The 22732-nt window shown below is 39.9% G+C and overlaps 4 protein-coding genes and 1 pseudogene across 5 annotated transcripts; 2 read left to right on the plus strand and 3 right to left on the minus strand.

Moving 5' to 3' along the window:
• Nucleotides 1-2370: 2370 nt before the first annotated feature.
• LOC121790877 (protein BTR1-like) lies at nt 2371-7301 on the minus strand. Of its 2 annotated transcripts, XM_042188979.1 has the most exons (9): nt 7262-7301; nt 7021-7093; nt 5455-5693; nt 5262-5368; nt 4388-4581; nt 4104-4180; nt 3012-3107; nt 2855-2916; nt 2371-2768 (listed from the first exon to the last, which is right to left on the minus strand). In XM_042188979.1, the coding sequence occupies exons 2-9, from the start codon at nt 7082-7084 to the stop codon at nt 2681-2683; spliced, it is 927 nt and encodes a 308-aa protein (XP_042044913.1). In that variant the 5' UTR covers nt 7085-7093; nt 7262-7301; the 3' UTR covers nt 2371-2680. The 2 variants fall into 2 exon arrangements, with proteins under 2 accessions (XP_042044913.1, XP_042044912.1); XM_042188978.1 differs by lacking the exon at nt 7262-7301 and having other exon boundaries at nt 7021-7232.
• A 2331-nt stretch (nt 7302-9632) lies between these two features.
• Nucleotides 9633-10297, plus strand: LOC121790878 (histone H2B.3-like). Its single transcript, XM_042188980.1, has one exon. The coding sequence runs from the start codon at nt 9701-9703 to the stop codon at nt 10139-10141; it is 441 nt and encodes a 146-aa protein (XP_042044914.1). The 5' UTR covers nt 9633-9700; the 3' UTR covers nt 10142-10297.
• A 1970-nt stretch (nt 10298-12267) lies between these two features.
• On the minus strand, nt 12268-12781 carry LOC121790875 (histone H2B.2-like). The gene has a single exon (XM_042188976.1). The coding sequence runs from the start codon at nt 12745-12747 to the stop codon at nt 12340-12342; it is 408 nt and encodes a 135-aa protein (XP_042044910.1). The 5' UTR covers nt 12748-12781; the 3' UTR covers nt 12268-12339.
• Nucleotides 12782-14330: 1549 nt separating this feature from the next.
• Nucleotides 14331-14949, minus strand: LOC121790873 (probable histone H2B.1). The gene has a single exon (XM_042188975.1). It carries the CDS (start codon nt 14889-14891, stop codon nt 14466-14468), a length of 426 nt encoding a protein of 141 aa, XP_042044909.1. The 5' UTR covers nt 14892-14949; the 3' UTR covers nt 14331-14465.
• A 5809-nt stretch (nt 14950-20758) lies between these two features.
• On the plus strand, nt 20759-22296 carry LOC121790876 (annotated as a pseudogene).
• Nucleotides 22297-22732: the final 436 nt, after the last annotated feature.

Below are 22732 nucleotides of genomic sequence, written 5' to 3' on the forward strand. Positions count from 1 at the left end.
CATTGTTAGTAATGCTGTTTGTGAACATTGCCATGGGATCTAGGATCGGGAAAAGCATTAAGGCCAGCGGCGGCGGCGGCGGAGGCGGCGTGGCGGAGGCGGCGGCGTGGTGGTGTTGGAGGAGGCTCGGGATCTGGTTCGGGTTCGGGGTATGGTTCGGGAGGAGGCTCGGGAGAGGGCTCGGGAGAAGAAGATTGTGATGATGGTGACTGGGAATACGTAGATTGTGATGCCGAGGTGCGTATCTTGCGCCGAGCTCCGAGGAGGAGGTGGCGCGCGGCGGCGGTGGAGGCGGTGGAGGAGTTGCTAGTGCTCCTGCTGCCGCTCCCACATCAGGGTCGGGATACGGGTACGGGTCGGGATACGGGTCCGGGTATGGGTCCGGTGGAGGGGGAGCGAAAGCGGGAGGTGGCGGCGGAGGAGGAGGCCAAGGCGGCGGTGGTGGCTCCGGTGGCTCCGGGAGCGGTTCAGGGTACGGGAGTGGGAGCGGGAGTGGGAGCGGCTACGGGAGTGGAGATGGGAAGAGTGGCGGCGGAGGTGGAGGCGGAGGCGGCGGTGGAGGAGGCGGAGGTGGTTCCGGGAGTGGGTCCGGGTATGGAAGTGGATCCGGGTGGGGATCCGGATCCGGGTATGGAAGTCAAGGTTGAATAAAAAAATTCATCATATTATCTTAGGCAGTTAGAACGCATCTCTATCGTTCTCTTTTTCTTCGGAATGATTCGTTGAAACATGAGATAGTAGGGAAATGAGTTATTTTCATTACACATGATTTGAGAATCTGGATTTTAATAATTTAAATGAATAAAGTTGCATGGTTTATCATCTTCTTATGTTACATGTACTATCATGTTTATATCCTCTCCTCTATCATGCAGTTTTGTTATTGTTTTTTTTACTATTGTAGTTGTTGTGTTCGAATGGCAATGATATTTCCTTTTACAAGCACAATAAAATCTAATTCTAGAACTTAATTTACATCAAAATGAAAATGTGGTACTCCCTTTGTCCACCATTAATTGTTAAGAAATATAAGTCTTATATTTATTCAAAAAAAAACTTTTTCGTTTATATATATTTTAAGAGTGTTTTTTTTATTGATATTTAACAATTTCGTCAAAAATTAATAGTTAACCGCATTTTAAAGTGCAAAATTGACCTCGTACATTTGCAAAAAAAACATATTTGGTCATACACATTTTAAGTGTGGTAACTATTAGTCCTAGAGTAATATATTTTCATTTATATTTTAGCTCATCAAATAGGTCATATTGTAGTTGACCATTAATTTTTTACACAACCATTGAAAAAATTGACCAAGACATACTCCATCCGTCCCAACTAAGTTGAGTCGTATTCTCTTTTGGAACGTCCCAACAAAGTTGAGTCATTTTCTCTTTGATAAAAAATAAAACATTCAATCACTCTCACTTTATTTTATAACCTACTTTTTACTCTCTCTTATCTCTCCTACTTTTTTCCTCTCTCTTATTTTACTTTACTTTCATTTACTCTATTTAATACTATTTCTTGACCTTCGTACCAAAAAGTTGACTCAACTTAATTTGAACGAAAGAGTATTATTTAGGACCAAAAGGAAACACTTAATATGTAGCACCAAATTTTTTTTGGCAAATATAAGGGTCCCATTTCAGACTTTAGTCTAAGAAATGAAATAGAAAGTCAGTGAAAAAATTTAATAGAATGTGAGTTCTATTTTAATATTCCATATACTTAGTTTTTAATGAAATTTGAATGGAAAGAATTAGTTAAATGTGAAATTCATTACTAAAAGTAGTAAAAAATAAAATGTGATAATAATACTAGTAGCAAGTAGACTGAAAAAGAAAATTAGTGACAAATATTGACAGAAGAGTATTCAAATTGTAAAGTTTATATCAAATTTGAAATTGTGTACAAAAACTGACTTTCATGCAAGGAATCCTACCATATGAAATGTTGCTTAGTTGGTAGGACATTCTCTTCCAACTAGTAACATATTAGAGAACCGAGACATCAAAGACACGAGGTAAATTATTGAATATCTCGAAAAAAAATGACACCAAAACATGAAATTGAACCATTGTCCTAAATCCTAACACAAACTGTGATAAGCAAAGTCAAAAGTACAATGGTGAATAGCAACAAGATGCTGAAATGCACAAAAAAGCGTCAAGTTTAAGCAATCATCAAACATAATAGATCGAATGGCAGATCACAAATCCGGTGAATTTGTACCTAGATCGAATGGCAGATCATAAACGTCCGAGGACACGCAAAAAGCAGGAATAGATCACTTAGTGAGCTTCGTCGGGTGTAGAAACAACCATTATCCGACGCACTCCAACAATAATAACAACACCAACACGGACATATGGCTAACCTTAATCATCAAATATACAACATGAGAGTAATGGAGTTTTACAGCACTAAAGAAACAGGGGGAAAACAAATAAATTTTGCCACAATTTCCTCTTTCTTGATCTATAGCCTACAACAGACATTCTCCAACTTATTATATAGTGCAACACAATTGCTTCGAATAAACATAGAATCCTAAATTCGCAGTCTCATTATAGCTGATGGCATGAACGAATTTAAGAAGTCACCGAATGATAAACTGGAAAGGTTCACTCAGAATCTAGGAACTTAAAGGTAGGTAGAGTTCAGGACCATTACATGATTATCTCTCAGCAGCAGAAACAACTTTTGCAGATATCATGGACTCAGCTGCATGAATTGCGTTTTCAGACCCGGTGATGGTGACTTTCCTGGATTAAGATGCAGATGTGACATACTTACTAGATATACACTAACAAACGTTGAGAAGACATCGAGAAGTTGATCCACTCATTACCTATCTGATGTCCCGGGCATGAAATCACCTCTGTCAGAGATTTTTATCCGGGCTCCAGTAAGCTGCACAGCAAGAAGGAAACAGTTGGCACTCGGGAAAAAAAGAAAAAAAGAAAAAAGAAAAAAGAAAAATGGAAAATGAAAACCAGAATGTTAACCTGGGTAATCTCCATCAGGTTCCTTCCTCCACGTCCCACAACTAGTCCGATACGTTCATCTGCGACCCCAATAGTCATCGAAGTACTTCTATCGTCCTGCAGTAACACATTGCATCAGAGAATAAGCCACATAAAATGAACCATGAGAAACTTGATCAGGTATGAGAGATTGATACTCAATCCCAACGGTGAAGAAATGTTGCAACCAATAATAAGAACATTAAGTCGTTAACAACAATTTTATGGTTTAGGAATTAGGATGTGCAGGTTGATCAGTTGATGTGTAACAATTCCGAGAAAACACATACTCCCTCAGTCATAAAAAAATAAACCAGTTTTACCATTTTAGGCCGTTTTCCAAAATTAGACAGAGTCTAAATATGGAAAGTTTAACCAATTGCACACCACTAATAGTGTGGACCCCACAATGCACTAACACTAGTTTCACTACCTTTTCCCTCTCTCTTACTTTCTCATTTCTCCGTTACTTTACCAATTGCACTTTAAAACCCGTGTCATTTAGGCATTTACAAGTTAGTCTATATTTTTTAGGACGGATGGTGTATTTTGTAACCAACATTACCAGAAAAGATGAATTTCCTCACAGCTCATTACAAGTGCAAAAGAGTATGGTTATAGTCATTTCTAGGAATTAACAGTGTAATCACTTTTAAGTACATACTCCCTCCGTTTTTAAAATAGCAACTATTTCCATTATGGTCCGTTCCTTAAAAATAGAAACTTTAGAATCTTTCTATTTTAGGACATGGACCCCACAATCCACTAACTCTACTTTCACTTACTTCACTCATTTTTCTTTTCCTCTCTTTTACTTTACCAATTTTTCTCACTTACTTTACCAATTGTGCATTAAAACCTGTGTCGTTTCAAATGTTTCTATTTTTGAATATGGAGGGAGTATAAGGCACGACAAAAGTAACCAATAATAATATGCACTAGTAAAATCACTTGGCTGATGAGAAAAAAAGGTAGCATTAGATCTGTATGAGCAGTGTGCATGTGCAACCAGAAGCAAATAGCTAGAAAACATGAAAGAAACATTCATCAAACTAATGAAAGCTGTGAGCGTACCTTGTTAGGCTGTCTATTGTTCTGATACATCATTCCCGGTCCATTTTGTCCATAGTTCATCGCATTGTACATAAGAGCTGGATAAGTGGGACAAAATAAATAATAAACATTAACTACAGGAAACAGACAACATGGTTTTAAGAAGGAAAACAAATAAATCTCTTTCAAATTAAAGGTGAAAGAACAAGACACAAAAGAAAGAAGATACCCTTAGTCCCTTGGAAAACTAAACAACTTCCCTTAGAACTAGAAAGAGAAGAAATAAGTTGCAATTAAAACCAAACCTGCATAAGGAAATGGAGTATTTGCGGACTGCTGATAATATGGGTCTTCCATCAATTTCCATACGATTAGCGCAATCGCCCGCATTTGCTGGGCTAAAGCACCTGCTACAGTTACAATCCGGTCCTGCAAGCCAGGGTAATACATATCTTGGGGAGATATCCTAATGTCAGCTCCAGTTTCTTCAATCAATGATCTGTTCCCAAATTCGGTTAATTTTTTTTAAAAAAACAATGAAGTTAAAGAAACATGAGAGTGAACAAACATCCAAGAAACAGCCCATTCAAGCAAGTGCATGCAAAGGTATATCAGGCCAGTATAGCTATACATGTTGGAAGTATCACCCATTGACCAATATCAGGTAACATCAGTGTCTGGGTTCTGAATAAAGAATCAGATGAACATATCCAAAAGCAACAGCATTATTGGTTTTAAATAAACAAGACTCTGTTCATTTAAAGATACCAAAAAGCCACCAATTTAATTCACCAACAACAATGGCAAGGCTACATGATCAACAATGCTAGCAAATGTGAGATGATGGATGAAATAGTATATAGGCATGGTAGAGGCATGTGTACACACAAATAAGAATGGCCACTTCTAAACTCATCATGGTCTGAGATTATACATGCATCAGATGCCTTTAAGCTGAGTATGCTAGTAGAAGGTCAAAAAAGGAAACTCCAAGATCCTTCCCACCCCACCCTTGTACCTCCCAAAAGAGAAACCAGAGACGACATGAACAAAGAATTGATTGGAATCTTTGAGCTTGACTAGATTCCCGACCACTGCTGACTCCACCATAATATCAACAGAAATATAAAAATCATGAGTATTACTATCACGTACATTTAAAACATCGGGTAGGTTTACCTTATGTTGGCGCCAGCCTTCCCAATTATTCCACCACATGAGCTATTGGGTACCACCATTCTTATTTTATATTCTGGATCCATTTCAGCTCCATCCTCAGGATAAAACTAACCCAAACAGATAAGAGATCTTCTTACTAACTGTTTAACAATTAACTGGAAATTGCTTGTAAAAGTGCATCAATATCACTAACCTCATCCATCAATCTAGATAGAATAAGCTCAGTTGCCATCAATATGCCATCTACTCCTCCAGAGAGCATGATAATCCTATCAGATGTGCCAGGAAAACACTCATTGTTGCGTGACAACTGGATACGGATTCCAGACTGCGACTTAATCTCATTTATTGTTGAGCCACCTTTTCCAATTATAGCTCCAGCTTCCGCATTTGATAAAAGGAGCCTAACATGAGTGGCTTTCTCTTCATTGTCTGCGCAATAAGTAAAAAAATAGAGACAGAAATTTAGGAAATAGTACGGCCTATAAAATGTCATCCAGGCAGAATCAGAAAGTGAATAAACTGGCATCCGCAGCATGCACTGGCAAGGAATGAGAACAACCATGTTTCACTATTTTTTTTATTTCTGCATCTTTAACACTATATTTTCATAAACTCAAAGGGGGAAGTAGCAGAAAATGAAGCTCTAGTCTATAACAGAGTCGTTATTAGATGTACTAGTGATCACACTGAGACCAACAGTACAAGATTTGTTTAAAGCTTTCTGTTGTCAATAAGAAATAGATGCAATATGTTGTGGATATGGAATTTTGGAAGGTTATTCATGTGTGACTGAAATTCCATATCCTCTGTCCCTACACGTGGCATTTAATGTGTCAAATGAGAGGACGTCACATCTCAATATTCAAGGATGTAGTGATCTGCCAAACATAAGCTAACCATACGAAGATTTACATAAGGTTTTCAGTTTCAATGACTATGTCTCCCTCTTTGTAACGGATTGAACCGGTAAAATGCAGCCCATGAACTCCACATGAACATAGATACTGCTAAATCTACTACTTTAAATCTACTCTACAGACTACAAATAATATTTACAAATATAAAGATCTAAGATCTGCAGGCTTGTGAACTCATTCTCATCCAAAACCATCCAATTTCAATATCAAAATTCCAATGATATAGCATTTCAATCCAACATGTACAAAAATAGGATAGTTTGACCACGAAGTCTAGGTACAAAATTAAGTACTGTAATTCAAGTTCATGAACATAGCACAACCTACAGCAGAAAAGGCAAGGTTGTGCCTTGTGGTATATTTCTTGACCACGAAAATAGAGAAAGATGGAATTCAATCATAAAATTAATACATTCAGGCTGTTGTATAACATGGAAACGAATGTCTAACCAGTAACCAATCAATATCCTGAACACAAATTACTTGGTAATGAGTTGAAACTGATTAACAGAACAAGCAACGCTATACTGTAATCCATTCCATCACGATTTGAGTGTCACTAATACACTTCAAATGTTCATCTACGTCTCCATAAGATGGTAACACAACAAGCTCAATTTCAAATCAGCTTCAGAAACCGAAGCCGCATACAACAACCAACAACACTACTCAATATCTTCAACAGCAACAACAAAAACACTTAAAACTAGCTTAGAAGCAGCAAACTCCGAAACAAAATAACATCTCAACATTGAAACCAAACCACGGCAAACACAGATCTTCAGTGACAACCACGACAACAGCAATAAATCTTTCGTGTTAAAATACAATGAAATTACCGGTCGATTTGTGAGGCGGCGACTCAATCTGTTGAGCCTCGGACGGCGGTGCATCGAGCTCCATTCAAATGTTCTGTTAAGCAAATAAAAGTCAGAGGATTCTAAATCTGAACTCAAATCGAAGTTGAGAGGGGAACGTGATGCCGACTCTTTGATGCGTGTATAATTTATGGATATAGTGAACGTAGAGAGAGACGACTTTGTGAGAGAGGGCGTTTAGGTGTAGGAGAATGTGCTGTACCTGCAAGCTGCGGCTTTGAGCCTTTACGTGTCTTCTGCGGTGACATTTCCTACGGTGTGACCAGTTTGCTACAAAAAGTGTTAGAGCACCCACGATGGGGCGCCCGATGGCGCGCCCGATACGTGTCATCGTCCTCGGGTGCGCCCGATGGCTCCATTGTGGGTGCCCGGACGATGGCACGCCCTACGCCCACGCCCTAAACTTCGGGCGCGGAAGAAGCGCGGGCGATAGGCCATCGTCCGCGCCATCGGGCACCATTTTGGGCTCCACAGACGATGGCACGCGTTTTTTTATTTTTTTTTTCGAATCTTGTCTATTTAAACCTCGTTTCTCATTCACTTGTTCATACGAATATCTCGCCTCTCTCATTTCTCTCATCTCTCACATTTCTACCTCTCTTACATACCAAAATGAACCACGACGACGACACCACTAGTTCCTCGGAGGAAGGTAGTCCGACCGGGGATGCCTTAGATGCAGCCGTTGAAGAGGCCATGGCGGAATGCTTAGCCAAACTGCAGCGCGAGGAGGCGGCGGCGGAGCGGATCCACCGGGCCTATTCAACGTCGGACGGTTGTCCGACGTGACCACGCGGCAGCTCACCAACGTCTGGTTGCAGACTATTTTGCCGAGCAACCACGGTGGGGCCCGACTGTTTTCTGCCGCCGGTTTAGAATGTCGCGTTACCTTTTTCTCAGCATTGTCCAGACGTTGGAGTCACGTGATGAATACATGACGTATCGGGAAGATGGCATCGGCAGACCCGGCCTTACACCGTAGCAAAAGTGCACGGCTGCACTCCGTCAGTTGGCCTACGGCACCACGACGGACATTTTCGACGAGTACCTCCACGTCGGGGAGACAACAGGCCGGGAGTGCCTGAAGAGATTTTGTAGGGGAATTGTGGAGGCCTACGGGGACACATATTTGCGCAGGCCGATCGCTGTTGATTGTCAGGGCCTGATGAAGATGCACGAGACGGTGCATGGCTTTCCTGGGATGCTAGGGAGCATCGACTGTATACATTGGGAGTGGAAAAATTGTCCAAAGGCGTGAAGAGGCCAATTCACTAGTGGATACAAGAGCAACCACCCAACGATGATCCTCGAAGCCGTCGCTGACTATCGGCTCTGGATCTGGCATGCTTACTTCGGTGTAGCCGGGTCGAACAACGACATCAACGTCCTCAACTCATCCACCATCTTCACCGAGCAATGCAATGGCAACGGCCCGGCCATCGAGTCCGACCAAATTGGGCAAACATCTATTATGAAATTCGAAATTGATTAGTAATGTGCAACTTATTGAATTTATTTTTTCGGCCACAGTACCCATTAGATCAGAGCATCTCCAATGGCGGACGTCCGGTCGGACGTCCGCGACGGGCGACCGGGACGTCCGCCATTGTGGCGTCGAAGGTCGGATACGGACGTCCCGTGAGGACGTCGGGTGTCCTCGGACGTGCGGGCTACGGGCGGGCGGACGTCCGCCATTGTGGAGTGGGTCGGACGTCCGGTAATTAATTTTTTTTTAAACTCTATATATACGGCTCGTTGAACTACGTATTTTTGCCCGTATTTTGCCCGTATTTTGTGACTATGTATTTTTGCCCGTATTTTGCTTTCCCGTATTTCGTGTCAAAATTATAATTCCGTTTTTACGTAATTACATTATTGTGATTTTTTTTATTGCTGGAAGTCCTAGTGGGAAGGGCAATGGGAAGGGCGGATTGTGCAGGGGATGTCCTAGTGACGTGGCAGTGGGATGGGAAGTCCTAGTGACGTGGCAGGAGGTGTTTTTGTGATGTCCTAGTGGATGTCCGAGTGGGATATCCGCCCACTGAAGATGCTCTCATTGTCACCAATGACATTGCTTTATGACCAATGAGATTGTTATCGTTAGGCCTATAAACGATAATAAGTTTTTTGGGGACGGCCTCGACAATCTTTCCTCGTTAGATGTGGTTGTAGATGAACTCATAACAAATTTATTCAACTTATTCTAAATCCGATATTCACTGAGTTTAAAGTTTAAACAAATTTCATAGCAGAAGCTTATATAGTGATTAACTGATTATTAAACACGTTTATCCTTAACCAAAGATGTCAACTATACTTAAATACATCTCCAACCATGTTGAATCACAGCCGTTGATGAATCCTCCAATCAACGGTCATTCACCACAATCCGCACCCTCGAAATCCCACCAATAACAATAAAGCAAAACTTTATTCCAATGTGACGTTACTAGCAACAATCTACACCGTCCAAACACTCCACCCCATCAACGCCTCCAATCACGATCCGCGCCCAAAACAATCCACCAATCACAAACCACCATCTCCCAACTATATAAAATCTTCTCCTCTTCCAACATTTCACCACAGACCAAAAATTCAATTTTCCCCCAAATCAAAACAACTTCACAGCACGCAAGTAATGGCACCGAAGGCAGAGAAGAAGCCAGCTGAGAAGAAGCCCGCCGCCGAGAAAGCTCCCGCGGCGGAGAAGGCTCCGGCCGAGAAGAAGCCGAAGGCGGGGAAGAAGCTGCCGAAGGACGCTGCCGCCGGCGGAGACAAGAAGAAGAAGAGGAATAAGAAGAGCGTGGAGACCTACAAGATCTACATCTTCAAGGTGCTGAAGCAGGTGCACCCCGACATCGGAATCTCCAGCAAGGCGATGGGGATCATGAACAGCTTCATCAACGACATCTTCGAGAAGCTGGCGCAGGAGGCGGCGCGGCTTGCTCGCTACAACAAGAAGCCGACGATCACGTCGCGGGAGATCCAGACCGCCGTGAGATTAGTGCTTCCCGGTGAATTGGCGAAGCACGCGGTGTCGGAGGGGACTAAGGCGGTGACGAAGTTCACGAGCTCTTGAATTAGTTGAAATTAGGGCTTTTGGTTGAATTGGGGATTTTCTGTGGTAATTAGGGTTTTAAGATAGTTTTAATTTGGATTGTATGTTTCTGCTGTCTCTCTCTGGTTGTTGCTCTCTCCAAATCGTGAATATATGAAATGTTACATTTTCCGAATATTTTCTGTCTCTTAACAAGCTTAAGTTATGTGAAGCTCTGTTATAAAAATACATTTATATTTACGTAGCTAAAAGAGTAAATATTTGCATCATCACTAAAAGCTACTGACATGTATTGTGATTTGGAATTTTGGATTCGCTTTATGTGTTTAAAATTGTGTCAGGGCACATGCAATCAAAATCAAAATTAATGTTGGTAACAAGGAATGAAATTGTTACAATGAGATTTTATTCATTCAAAGTGAGTTAACATTCCAATACTCATAATTCTAGAGCAATACTTATAATCTAGCATCCCAAAATGTCAAGGATACTAATAAAAAGTGCTCATGTGTTGGGATAAAAAAATGAGCTTAAGTTACTCTCATTCACTGTAAAGTTTTCCGTCCAAATGGGACAAAAAATGACCCGAATCATTTTACATACCGAGGCAAAAACATAGTACATGGTGTCAATAAGACAAAAATGGCTCGAATCATATCAATCAAAGGGCTTAAGTGTCAGCACACTTCATGCTTGTGCTTCAACACATTTTACAATAACATCCTTAGAGCATCCAAAATGGAGGATGTCCCGCCAGACATCCGCGCATCCGCGGCTTTCCGTGACGTCCGCCATTGCAGTGCCACGACGGACGTCCCAATTTTTTTTATTCTTTTTGTGGATGTCCGCCAAGATAACCTTGGGGATGTCCGCCATTGCGCAGTGGGATGTCCTTGTGATGTGGCAAGAGGTGTGTTTTTGGGAAGTTCGTCAGGACATCCGTACCACTGTGGATGCTCTTACTAGTATTTGCTGCTGGATGGAGATGATTTCACTTTTCAAATGACAACAGAAATCCAACTCTTTTAAGCTATGGTGCAAGTGTTAAAACATGCACAGATTATTCGTGTGTTTGTGTTGGTTAGTAAGAGAGTGAGTCAGTAAAGGTCATAAGGCAGTACTCCCCTAACTATCCTACATATCAGTTCACATTCACAATGTATAAGAATATAATGACATTTCTCATGAAAACATTATAAGTTTCCACAATACACAATGAAGTTGATGTAGTTCTCACAAACAATCAACTAAAGATGTCACACCAAATGAAAAACATAACATACGAACGATACAAAGAAACGAGTACAAAAGCTCAAATGCAAAAACAAAAACATCAAGCAAGAAAGACAGTAATCCTAACATATAGTACTACTACTAATCAACTAGTGATCTCAAACCAAATGACAAACATAAACCTACTAGCAATACGAAGACACGATAACAGAAGCTCATACGCAAAACCAACACAGATCAAGCAACAAAACAGTAATCCTAAATACATTTTCTCATCATGATTGCATAACCATTAGAAAACGCAATAAAACCGACCCAAATCAACATACCCCTCTTACTTTCCCTACACCATAATGCTCAGTTTACAATTCATAACCAAACCTGAATCAGAACATATACGGACCAACACCAGCATCAGAAATATATCGAGCACACGAAAAGCAAATTCAAATACTAAATCCTATCCAATACGACCGAAAAGCCCTCCCCCGATATTGTAGAGACCTTGACTGAGTCCGTATAGGACAATCCCCACAGCAAGCATCGTTACACATCATTGTTAAACCACTGCAACCAAGCTAAAAATCGGTGAATCAATATAGAGCATCAATTGCAGACTGAATTTGGCGTGATCTCATCATATACTAAGTAAATGTCCCCAAAATCTATGAAATCGAAACTAGTGCAATGATTTCTAATCAAATTAATAAACAGATACATCGAACATGTCAAATATTCTCATGAAAATTCATTGAAAAAGGTAAAACACCTAATGATTAGAAGCATTTCAAATTTCAACGATAATCAAATAGAAAATTTATATTTATATCAATCATATTTTATATTTTATCGAAAAAAGTTTCAAACCAAATCAAGTGAATAGCTCGAAAGAAATTTCAGTAGGAAGGCAATGCCAGCATCCTTTCACAGACACCAAAGGGGTAAAACAGAGCATTAGTATAATCAATCATCATAAACCGCACAATTCAAGAGCTCGTAAACTTCGTCACCGCCTTTGTCCCCTCCGACACGGCGTGCTTCGCCAATTCACCGGGCAGCACCAATCGCACGGCAGTCTGGATCTCCCGCGACGTGATCGTAGGCTTCTTATTGTAGCGCGCAAGCCTCGACGACTCCTGCGCCAATTTCTCGAAAATGTCGTTGATGAAGCTGTTCATGATCCCCATCGCCTTGCTCGAGATCCCGATGTCAGGGTGCACCTGCTTCAGCACCTTGAAGATGTAGATCTTGTACGTCTCGATGCTCTTCGATCGCTTCTTCTTCCTGTCGGCGCCGCCGCTCTCCTTCGGCAGCTTCTTCCCGGAGGCCTTGGGCGATTTATCGAGTACCGGAGACTTCTCCGCCGCCGGCTTCTTCTCCGCCTTTGGTGCCATTTTTATGTTGAAAGAGAGATTGATTGAATGGAGATTGAAGAGCAGAAATGATGGGAGAGAAGAGAGTGAGGTGGTGGTGTTTATATTGAGATGTGATTGAATTTGAACCGTGGATGCGATTAGGAGTGGACGGTGGAGATTGGATGATGGGGGATTAAGTTTGGGAATTTTGAAAGTTTTTCGTTTTGGCGCTGGATTTAATCTGACCGCCATTACTTCGATGGGGATTTGGAAATGATGATCTTGATTTGAATTAAATGTTAATTAATTGAAAATCTGAATGTGATAAATAGCTTTGATTTTGCTATAACGAATGGTATTTTAGCAGAGGAAAAATAAAATAAATATAGACATAGTGCTATATTTTTAGTCATGGTCATGATCTCATGGACGCATGGGGTTGCAATATTTATTCAAAATAAAAAGAATTACTACTAACATACTATTGACTCTTTTGAATATACATTTTCCAACTTTAAGAACATTTACAAATATTTCCATTTTTTCATATTTCTTGTATCATTATCAAATTTAATTTCAATAATAGCAGTATAATATTTATTTATAATTTAAGAATAACGTAATCTATCTTAAAATTATATAGTGTGGGATGAAATATAGTATCAAAAATAAATATTAGTACTTCTAATAGCAAACTCAAACAATAAAAATGAATTGATTTTGAAATGATCAAGACATAAAAATGAATATGGATCGCAATTATGAAAAAAAATTCCTAAATAATTATTAATGATTAAATGATACTCCGTAAAAGTTTAAAAATTAGTATCTTTATATTTTTTCACATTGTATATAGTCTATGAACCAGAGTATTTTTGTATATCTTCCATCACACATATTAATCGAAACGAAAAATGAATCTTATGTATTTTTGTATATTTCAAGAATCAAGGTGAAGAAGGTAAAAGAAAAACTAATCAATATACATAAAAGTAGTACTTATAAATTCTAAACTCAAATATAATTAAATGTATAATCTGTAGAGAAGATCTGTACAATTTGTTTCCAATACAATCATTTTTTCATTTGCTAATTCAAACCCCACATAGCTAATTCCATTAACAGAATTAAACAACCAAAAACATAGGTGAAACGTCTACAAATAATACATGTCATAGCTCATAAGTTTCAAAAGAGAAATCATCAGTGCTTTCACTAACAACACTCCATCCACATTTTCAACAATAATCTATTTTTTTAACATTTGAATACATTTACGAAAATTAATCCATTTAATTTGTATAGATATAATGCTCAAAAAATTGCAGCAACAATAACAAAAGATACATTCCATTATCAAATTCCACTATACAAAATTTCATAAGTTTGCTTTCCAACATTTTACAGCATAAAAATTACGCAAAATCACAAAATAAAAAATTCATCTTCCTAAATGGATAAAAAGATATAAATAGAGAGGGATTCAAGGCTGTCACAGAAAATCCCAATCTAAATGAAGAGCATATTCAATCAAAACAAATATTACTCAAAATCTGATACACAATCGAAAACTCAAGCTACTAAGTATTATTCAAAATTAGAAATTTCAGTATCTAGACGCATTAATCGAAACTCCAATTTCCATTAAACGATTCATAAGCATCATGTTTATACAAGCTGAAATTAAAATCAAATCAATACCAGAAGATCCACAATTCCCAGAGGCGCGAAACCCTAGGTACCACGAACGCACAAATTCAAGAGCTCGTGAACTTCGTCACCGCCTTTGTCCCCTCCGACACGGCGTGCTTCGCCAATTCACCGGGCAGCACCAATCGCACGGCAGTCTGGATCTCCCGCGACGTGATCGTAGGCTTCTTATTGTAGCGCGCAAGCCTCGACGACTCCTGCGCCAATTTCTCGAAAATGTCGTTGATGAAGCTGTTCATGATCCCCATCGCCTTGCTGGAGATCCCGATGTCGGGGTGCACCTGCTTCAGCACCTTGAAGATGTAGATCTTGTATGTCTCCACGCTCTTCTTGTTCCTCTTCTTCTTCTTGTCTCCGGCCGCGGCGCCGGCCTCCTTCGGGAGCTTTTTCCCGGCCTTCGGCTTCTTCTCGGCCGGGGATTTCTCGGCGGCGGGCTTCTTCTCGGCGGGTTTCTTCTCTCCTTTGGCGGCCATTGTTTGCGGGAAAAGGGAGAGTGGGATTGAATGAAATCTGAGGAGTGTGGAATTTGCGAGATGTGGAGAGAAGGATTTGAGGCGGTTGTTTTATAGAATGGGGAGTGTGTTTTGATTGGTTGCTTTGGAGTGTGCGGATCGGGGTGTGGAGCCGTTGGATGAGATATTTCGACGGATGAGATTGACTTGGAGATGGGACGTCAGGGACCCTTGATTTCAACAAACTTTTGGCGGTCCTACTAAATTTGATGGCAAATAGAGAATCTAAGGAAAAAGTAATCGTTTTTCTGAACCTATACATATTTTAATAATATTACTATTATAACAATTAATTTTCTTAAATAATTAGATAAAGGTATGCAAAAAATTATTTTTCTTAAAAAATAATCACAAACTTTAAGATTAATCTCAATTACTGGCGGATGGTGGAGTGTTGTTGTCAAAGAAAGTGGATGATTTTGCAAGATCATTTAAATGACAAAATAGGTGTAAATTGAATAGCTAGGGCATCGAATCAACATCCTTTTAGGTGCAATTCAAACCAAGTCACAGCTTGATGAAAGTATGCCAAAAATTTCTTGGGTCAAATTGGAAAAATTGTACACTTTCAAATGTTTAGAGCATCATAGTGGTGCGGATGTCCCAGCGGACATCCCAACGGATTTTCCAAAAACACCTCTTGTCATGTCATAAGGACCTCCCATTGCACTGCCACGTCATAAGGATCTCCCACTGCACAACGGCAGACATCCCAAGGACATTCCGGCGGACATCCACAAAAAAAATAAAAAATCGGGACATCCGCCGGGACGTCCGTCGTGGCACCGCAATGGCGGACGTCACGACGGACGTCCCAGAAAGCCGCAGATGTGTGATGTCCGCTGCGGACGTCCGCGTCCACCCCTCCCTCGCCTAATGGCGGACGTCCATGTCCGGCGGGACATCCTCCATTGTGGATGCTCTTAAGGTTTTAATAACACTTGCAAGATAAAACTTATGCACATTTATCATCTCTTTCACCAAATAAAATAAATTAACTAACCTTGTAAATTATAAAGTGTATTAATGAGTATATCTGAAAACTAAAGCATATGAACGACATAGTAGCAATAAACTGTCATATCCAGTATTTGAGAAAAGGAAATCTTTGATATAAAGCTGGATAGACACATTTAAACAATTTACAACCAAAGTACCAAAAAGGAAATACAAGTTGAATAACTTGGAATTATTGAGATGCAAGGATTTATTTCAATAAAAAAGATGGAAGAAAGCTACAAAAGTCACTTTAATACACATTTCTCCTTTATATGCACCCAACTCCTACAGCACTTAAAATAAAATTATGCAGTTGTTGTATAAACTGCGGCTGAAAAGGAATAATAACAAGGCTAAAACTATTTCTCTTAACAGCAACACTAGTATGAAGTTAAGCAGCTGAAGTCCCAACCTCATTTTGGTGGATGCAAAAGCACAACCAGCATAACTCGAACATCTGATCACAGTAAGCTCGTTTAAGCATTGCTGAGATGCTCGAACCATGAGAAACTGTTCGACATTCTCAGTCTGCATTGCAGCTTGAAATGCTTCCTTTACATGGCAAGAAATTCATCTTAATGAATAGCAAAAATAAAAGACACAAATCTACCTTTTGCTTGCACAAATAGTTGCAAGATTTCACTACAAAGAAACATATAGTACTAGTACATAACAAGACTCCAGCAAGACTCATTCCCATTTCCTAGAATTGAACAAGGATCAAATGTTGTACGATCAAGATATGACACCTAGAATTGAGATTTGGGCAGAGAGGAATCAGCTTATGATAAACATTAATCAAGTAGACTATTCACTCCGAACAAACATAGATGTAAGAATAGTATTCCATAAATCAGCATTCATTCTTATTCGAGTATATGAAAATGCCTTTACTGAACAAGGATGAAATGTAGTAGCCTCAATATTTGAGTCATGCGACGTTGCTTCGGACAGAGAGGATTCAGCTTATGATTAACATTAATCAGGTGGACCTATTCATTTCAGATGCTCGGCACAAGCACAAATAAAATTGGCTGCACCAGGAGAAACACCTGAAACGAAAAGTGAGCCCATTCAGCAGTACCTGTCAAAGCTCATCATCTTCCTTCTCCATATCAAACTTAAATCCAAGAACCAAACAGCATAGATCAAGTTATTATGTTTCAAACCCAATCTAATTGTTCAATCTAAGATATCAGTCAAAGTAAACAGCCCCTGAACATATGAGAAACTTATTACTAGTTCTGACTGAATTTAGCATCAGATGGGTAAGGCAACAATCATATCCAAGCCTCGAATCTCGACAATCAGCAGCCATAGGCCGGGCAGTTGAATCAGGCAAAAGGATCCGCCATACTTTTTCCTCATTAAGTAATCTAGATGCACTCAAACATAAATCACAAATTCAAAGAAGCTATGCATTTCAACTACAGAGAGTTCCAATTAAACATCAAATAAGTGATAAGTGCAATAAAAAAATATAAAGACGAGAAAGAAATCGGCAAACTTTCTGCATCTTCTTCCACACAGCACCCAGGACATGCAGCATTGAGCTTTTGCTAGCTTTCGTATTTCAAATTTCAACGTCTTTTTTAACAAACATTTACAAAAATATGCGTAGATTAGACAAAAAATCGATCTTTTTAGTAGGCAAACATAAAACCAAAAACTAATTAACCTGATCAACAAAATGAGATGTATCAATCAGAAAGGTACGGCAATTCACCTCTGTTAATCTCAATTCCTCACAAAAGCAAACACATTCAGGGTTTGAGTGAAAAACGATTAAAAACCTAGCCACTAATTCAATTGAGCTAGCGAAAACGAACTTTTAGTTGACAAAAATCCAAAAACGAATTAACCTAACAAACAAAATGGGTTGAATCAATCAGAAGGTGAAACAATTGACCTCTGTCAATCCCAATTTCTCACAAAAGCAACCAAAACAGGGTTTTGGGGGAAACGATTAAAAACCTAGATACTAATTCAATTGAGCTAGCAAAAAAAAGCAGAAGACACGCGACGAAATTGAAATCGCATATCAATAGATATATGAAACAGTTAAAATTTTAAGATCCGAAGCAGCAAAGCTGTACTGAATAAATGCGGAGTCCTGGATGGTGTCTGGAAAGAAGGCACAAGGACTGTCGACAGAAACGGCGGCGGAGACGAATCAAGCAACGAGATCTTTATTTTGAGTGATTCTGTATCGGTAGGAGCTGAAATTGAAGCATTAGATCACAAAACAGAACATGAATCAGCTGGTAATTGTTAACCTACGTCGAATAATTGACAATGCAGAGAATGAGAATGAGAATGAGAATGTTCATGTTGAGAGTATTTTGGATAAGACCTTTACATCAGGTCAAGAGGATCCTTACCAAGTTGGAAAGATATTCTGTTGAAAGGAAGAGAGCAATCGGATGAGAGCACTCTCCCATGTTCTTGATGCAATGCTGCACTCTCCCACGTTTATGAGGCAGTTACTCCATGAGGCAGTTTTTCCACTTATAGTTATTATATATATATATATATATTGTATTTTTGATATGTATTGCATCTTCTTCAATCAATGAAAAGTGCTTTGCACATTCCTCTTTAAGAGCATCTCCAGTGGTCGGCGAGCGAGCGGCTTGCCGAACTATTGCAGTCGGCGAGCGCCAAATCGGCGAGAATTTCGGCGAGGGTACTCCGATTCCCGGGCGCTCGCCGATTCTCTCGCCAATCGGCTCGCCGCTATTGCAGCCTCCCGATAGGCGAGGAACCTGCGAGCGAATTTTTTTTAATTATGTAATTTTGTTAAATTATGTAATTTTTTTATTATGTTTTTGTTAAATTATGTACCTTTTTAATTTAAATGAAATTATCGAATTTTCCCGTATATGTGGCGTGAATTTAATTTCGTATTTTGTTTGATTGTTAATTATTTATTTTTAGTGCTGATGATGTGGCAAGGCTGTGGTTGGGCTATTGCTTGTCCAGTTGCTTGTCCAGCTGATGTGGCAGAAGGAATTTAGTGCTGCTGATGTGGCATGGCTGGGCTATGGCTGGGCTATTGCTTGTCCGCCGACCACTGTGGATGCTCTAAGCTATAAGAGCATCCACAATAAGAATAGCCCAGCCATAGTCTAGTCACAAACTCCTCCTGCCACATCATCAGTACTAAAAATCCTCCTGTCACATCATCAAAACAAGCAAATAGCCCAGCAATAGCCTAGCCACATCACTCAAAATTATATAAATAAATAATTAACAATCAACAAAATACGGAATTAAATTTACGACACAGATACGGGAAATTCAATTATATTATTAAATTTTAAAAAGTACATTAATTAAAAAAATTACATTAATTTTTTAAAAAAAGAAGGTACACTTAAAAAAATTACATAATTAAAACAAGCGGTGCAAATGAAAATGACGTGCAAATCGCGTATATATAGTGTTTCGAAAATTAAATAAATAAAAATTCGCTCGCCGATCCGGAGCCTGCAATGGCGGCCAGCGGATCGGCGAGCGCATCGGCCAGCGCTCGGAAATCGGCGTGCGCTCGCCGATTTTTTCGCCAAAATTTGGCTAGCCGGTTACAATGGTTAGGGGAGCGGACCGGCTAGCGGCGGGGATCGGCTAGCCGGTCCGCTCGCCGCCATTGTGGATGCTCTAATGGTTTCTTGCTTTACTATGCTTTTTGCTGCTATCCCTTCAGTAATAATGTAAGTGAAGAGTGAAGGAGCTCTTTGAGGTTTAGGGTTTTCCGTTCCTATTTATAAGAGACATATACTTGTGTATGTGGTCTTTGGACCTGTTTGGTTGGCCCAACAGTGTCAAGATCAAGAGGAATTATTTATTGGAGTAATGAAAAATGATGTTGATCATCATGGTTAGTATTCCATAAGTTTAGGTCATGGATAATTCATTGTTAATGGGTTACTATTATTTAAATATGATGCTTTGCAACTTGTGTGGGAGATAGGCAAGCACAAAATTGAAGATGAGGAAGTAACCAAGATACGGTCATTATGAAGGATGGGAGTTGCTTCAATTTCATTCAAAATATTAGGGGTGTACGTGATAGCCTGATAGGAGTTGGTATGTGGTGGTGAGATATGTATATCACGAGGTTAATTCAGTTACGGATTATTTGGCAAAATGGTCTTATGGATAAGGCTTTATATGTATTTGGAGCCAACGACTAGGGTCCGAAACTTGTATATGTACAAGTTGAATTGGATAGGTTGTAGTTGTTCATTGTATTGTGGTTTTGTAATTTTTAATTTTATTAATATTTGTTAATTGTACTTTTTAGATATGCTTTTTAACTATTGTAATCTCATATTATCAAATAATGAATAAGTTTCTCTTTTTTACATGATACTACTTGAAACTGTGTTATGGCTAAAATGAGACCGGCTGCATTACAAGTGTTGTAGTAGCTGAAATGAAAAAAAAATTAATGTAACAATTGAAAAAATAGGGTTGAAGCTAGATTGTGAGTATACATAAAAAAAGGAAATAAAAAAAATAAAGAAAAATGACTACTCACATTTATTTTTCCCATAAATAAAATCAATCTCGCAGAAAAAATATATTTAAAAAAGTATCATACATTTTTAAATTTTAAAAAATTGCTATACTTTACTATATTTCCAATCAAAAAGTAAATGGAGTATCTACTACTTTTTTTTTCTTGTTCAATTTACTTTCTTTTAATTCACAACTAGAAATAAGAAGATACCATTTGATAAATGGAAAATATCAATATTAGTAACAACTTACTTATACGAATACACAAAAAACAGGAAAGAAAATCATAAAAAATGTGGCGGCGTTTTTCAATCTTCTTCTCCGATGCCCTTCCGCCATTCTCCCCCCGCCGTTCTTTCACTCCTAAAAACTTGCAAAACCCTCAGAGATCTCAATCAAATTCACGCTCACATCATCCACAGAGGCTGCGAGCAAGACCATTACTTGATCGCCCACTTCCTCATCATCTGCACCGCCGCGCAGCCCGCCAACGTCCGCTACCCAACCACCGCGTTCAACTGCGTAATCAGCCCTAATATCTATCTCTGGAACATCCTAATTAAAATTCACTGCGAGAACGGGCCTCTCGGCGGATGTTTCTCGCTGTTTAGGAGGATGCGGAAAGGGGGAAATGTGGTTCCGGATTAGTACACCTTCCCTTCGCTGATTAAGGCTTGCTCGAGCGTTTCTGCGCTGAGGGAGGGGCGGGTTGTCCACGCGGCTGCGGTGCGGTGTGGAACGGAAGGGTCAGGGGGATGTGTTTATGGGGTCGAATTTGATTGATTTTTATGGCAAGTGTCGGGAGATTGAGTCTGCGTGGAAGGTGTTTGATGGAATGTGTGTGAGGAATGAGGTGTCTTGGACTGCGATGATGGTGCGGTGCTTGGATTGTGGGGATATGGATGCTGCTAGGAAGATGTTTGATGAAATGCCTAAAAAGAATGATGCTACGTGGAATACGATGATTAAGGGGTTAGTGAGGTTAGGTGATTTGGTGAATGCGAGGAAGGTGTTTGATGAAATGCCTGTGAGAGATGCTGTCTCTTTTACTACTTTGATCAGTGGTTATGCGAAGGCTGGAGATATGGCGGCTGCGAGGTTTATGTTTGATCAAATGGATAGCAAGGATTTAGTGTCGTGGTCCGCGATCATGTCCGGGTATGTGCAGAACGGGAAGCCAGGTGAGGCGGTGAAGGTTTTTGGCTAAATGCGGGAGAGGAATTTGAAGCCGGATGAGTTCATACTAGTGATTTTGATGTCTGCTTGCGCCCAATTGGGATCGTCCGAGCTAGCAAGATGGATCGAGTCCTATATGCACGAAGGGCCATATGATACGACGCGCCCTCACGTAGCTGCAGCTCTCGTTGATATGAACGCGAAATGCGGGGATATGGCCAAGCTGTTTGAGGAGATGCCTCGACGCCATCTTGTCTCGTATTGTTCAATGATCCAAGGCCTCTGCATCCACGGACGTGGTGCAGAGGCCGTTGCCCTGTTTCACAGGATGATAGACGAGGGCGTGAGGCCTGACGACGTGGCATTCACGGTCATCCTGACCACGTGTAGCCATGCCGGGCTTGTTGATGAGGGGTGCCGTGTTTTTGACCTGATGACTGAGAAGTACTCCATGAGTCCGTCTCCGGATCATTATGCGTGTATGGTGAACCTTCTTGGGAAATCGGGGAGGGTGAAGGCAGCCTACGAGCTTATGACATTTGAGATGGGGACAAATTTGAGATGAAATGAAGAGCATAGATGACATTTTTGTCTTCTTCAAAATAACTTGATTAGATTTGGTTTGGATGTGTGTTGGAACTAGATGAAGGGTTTAGAAGAAAGAAAAACTGGGGAATCTTTACTTTTATCAATAGCCATGGCTGAATTACATATTACTCTTCTATAATAATGGGTTGGAATTTGAATAGATTGTAGATGGACTAAAATGAATAACTACTTTGTAGACGGATGAAGCATTAGAATGTCGGCTTGACTGGACGCATTTTCAGCCCAATAACTCGATTTCGAAAACATTCACACCCGATTTATCCATTCACTCCACCAATTGACAACTCAAATGATTGTACTATATTACACCCTAACGATTGTAACATCCAACTACATCCTTGACTATAATTTGCCAAGATAGTTAGGAGTCGTTTGGTTTCATTCATAGGATATAGTAAGATAGTTATTCGAAGATAGTAGTTTCGCGCCACCAGTAAGACAACGCCAAGATAGAATTTTTATAATGCTGTTTGGTAGATTAAGATAGTTCACAA

The sequence above is a fragment of the Salvia splendens genome, unplaced genomic scaffold (genome assembly GCF_004379255.2).
Source record: "Salvia splendens isolate huo1 unplaced genomic scaffold, SspV2 ctg647, whole genome shotgun sequence".
In the NCBI taxonomy this organism is placed as follows: Eukaryota; Viridiplantae; Streptophyta; class Magnoliopsida; order Lamiales; family Lamiaceae; genus Salvia; species Salvia splendens.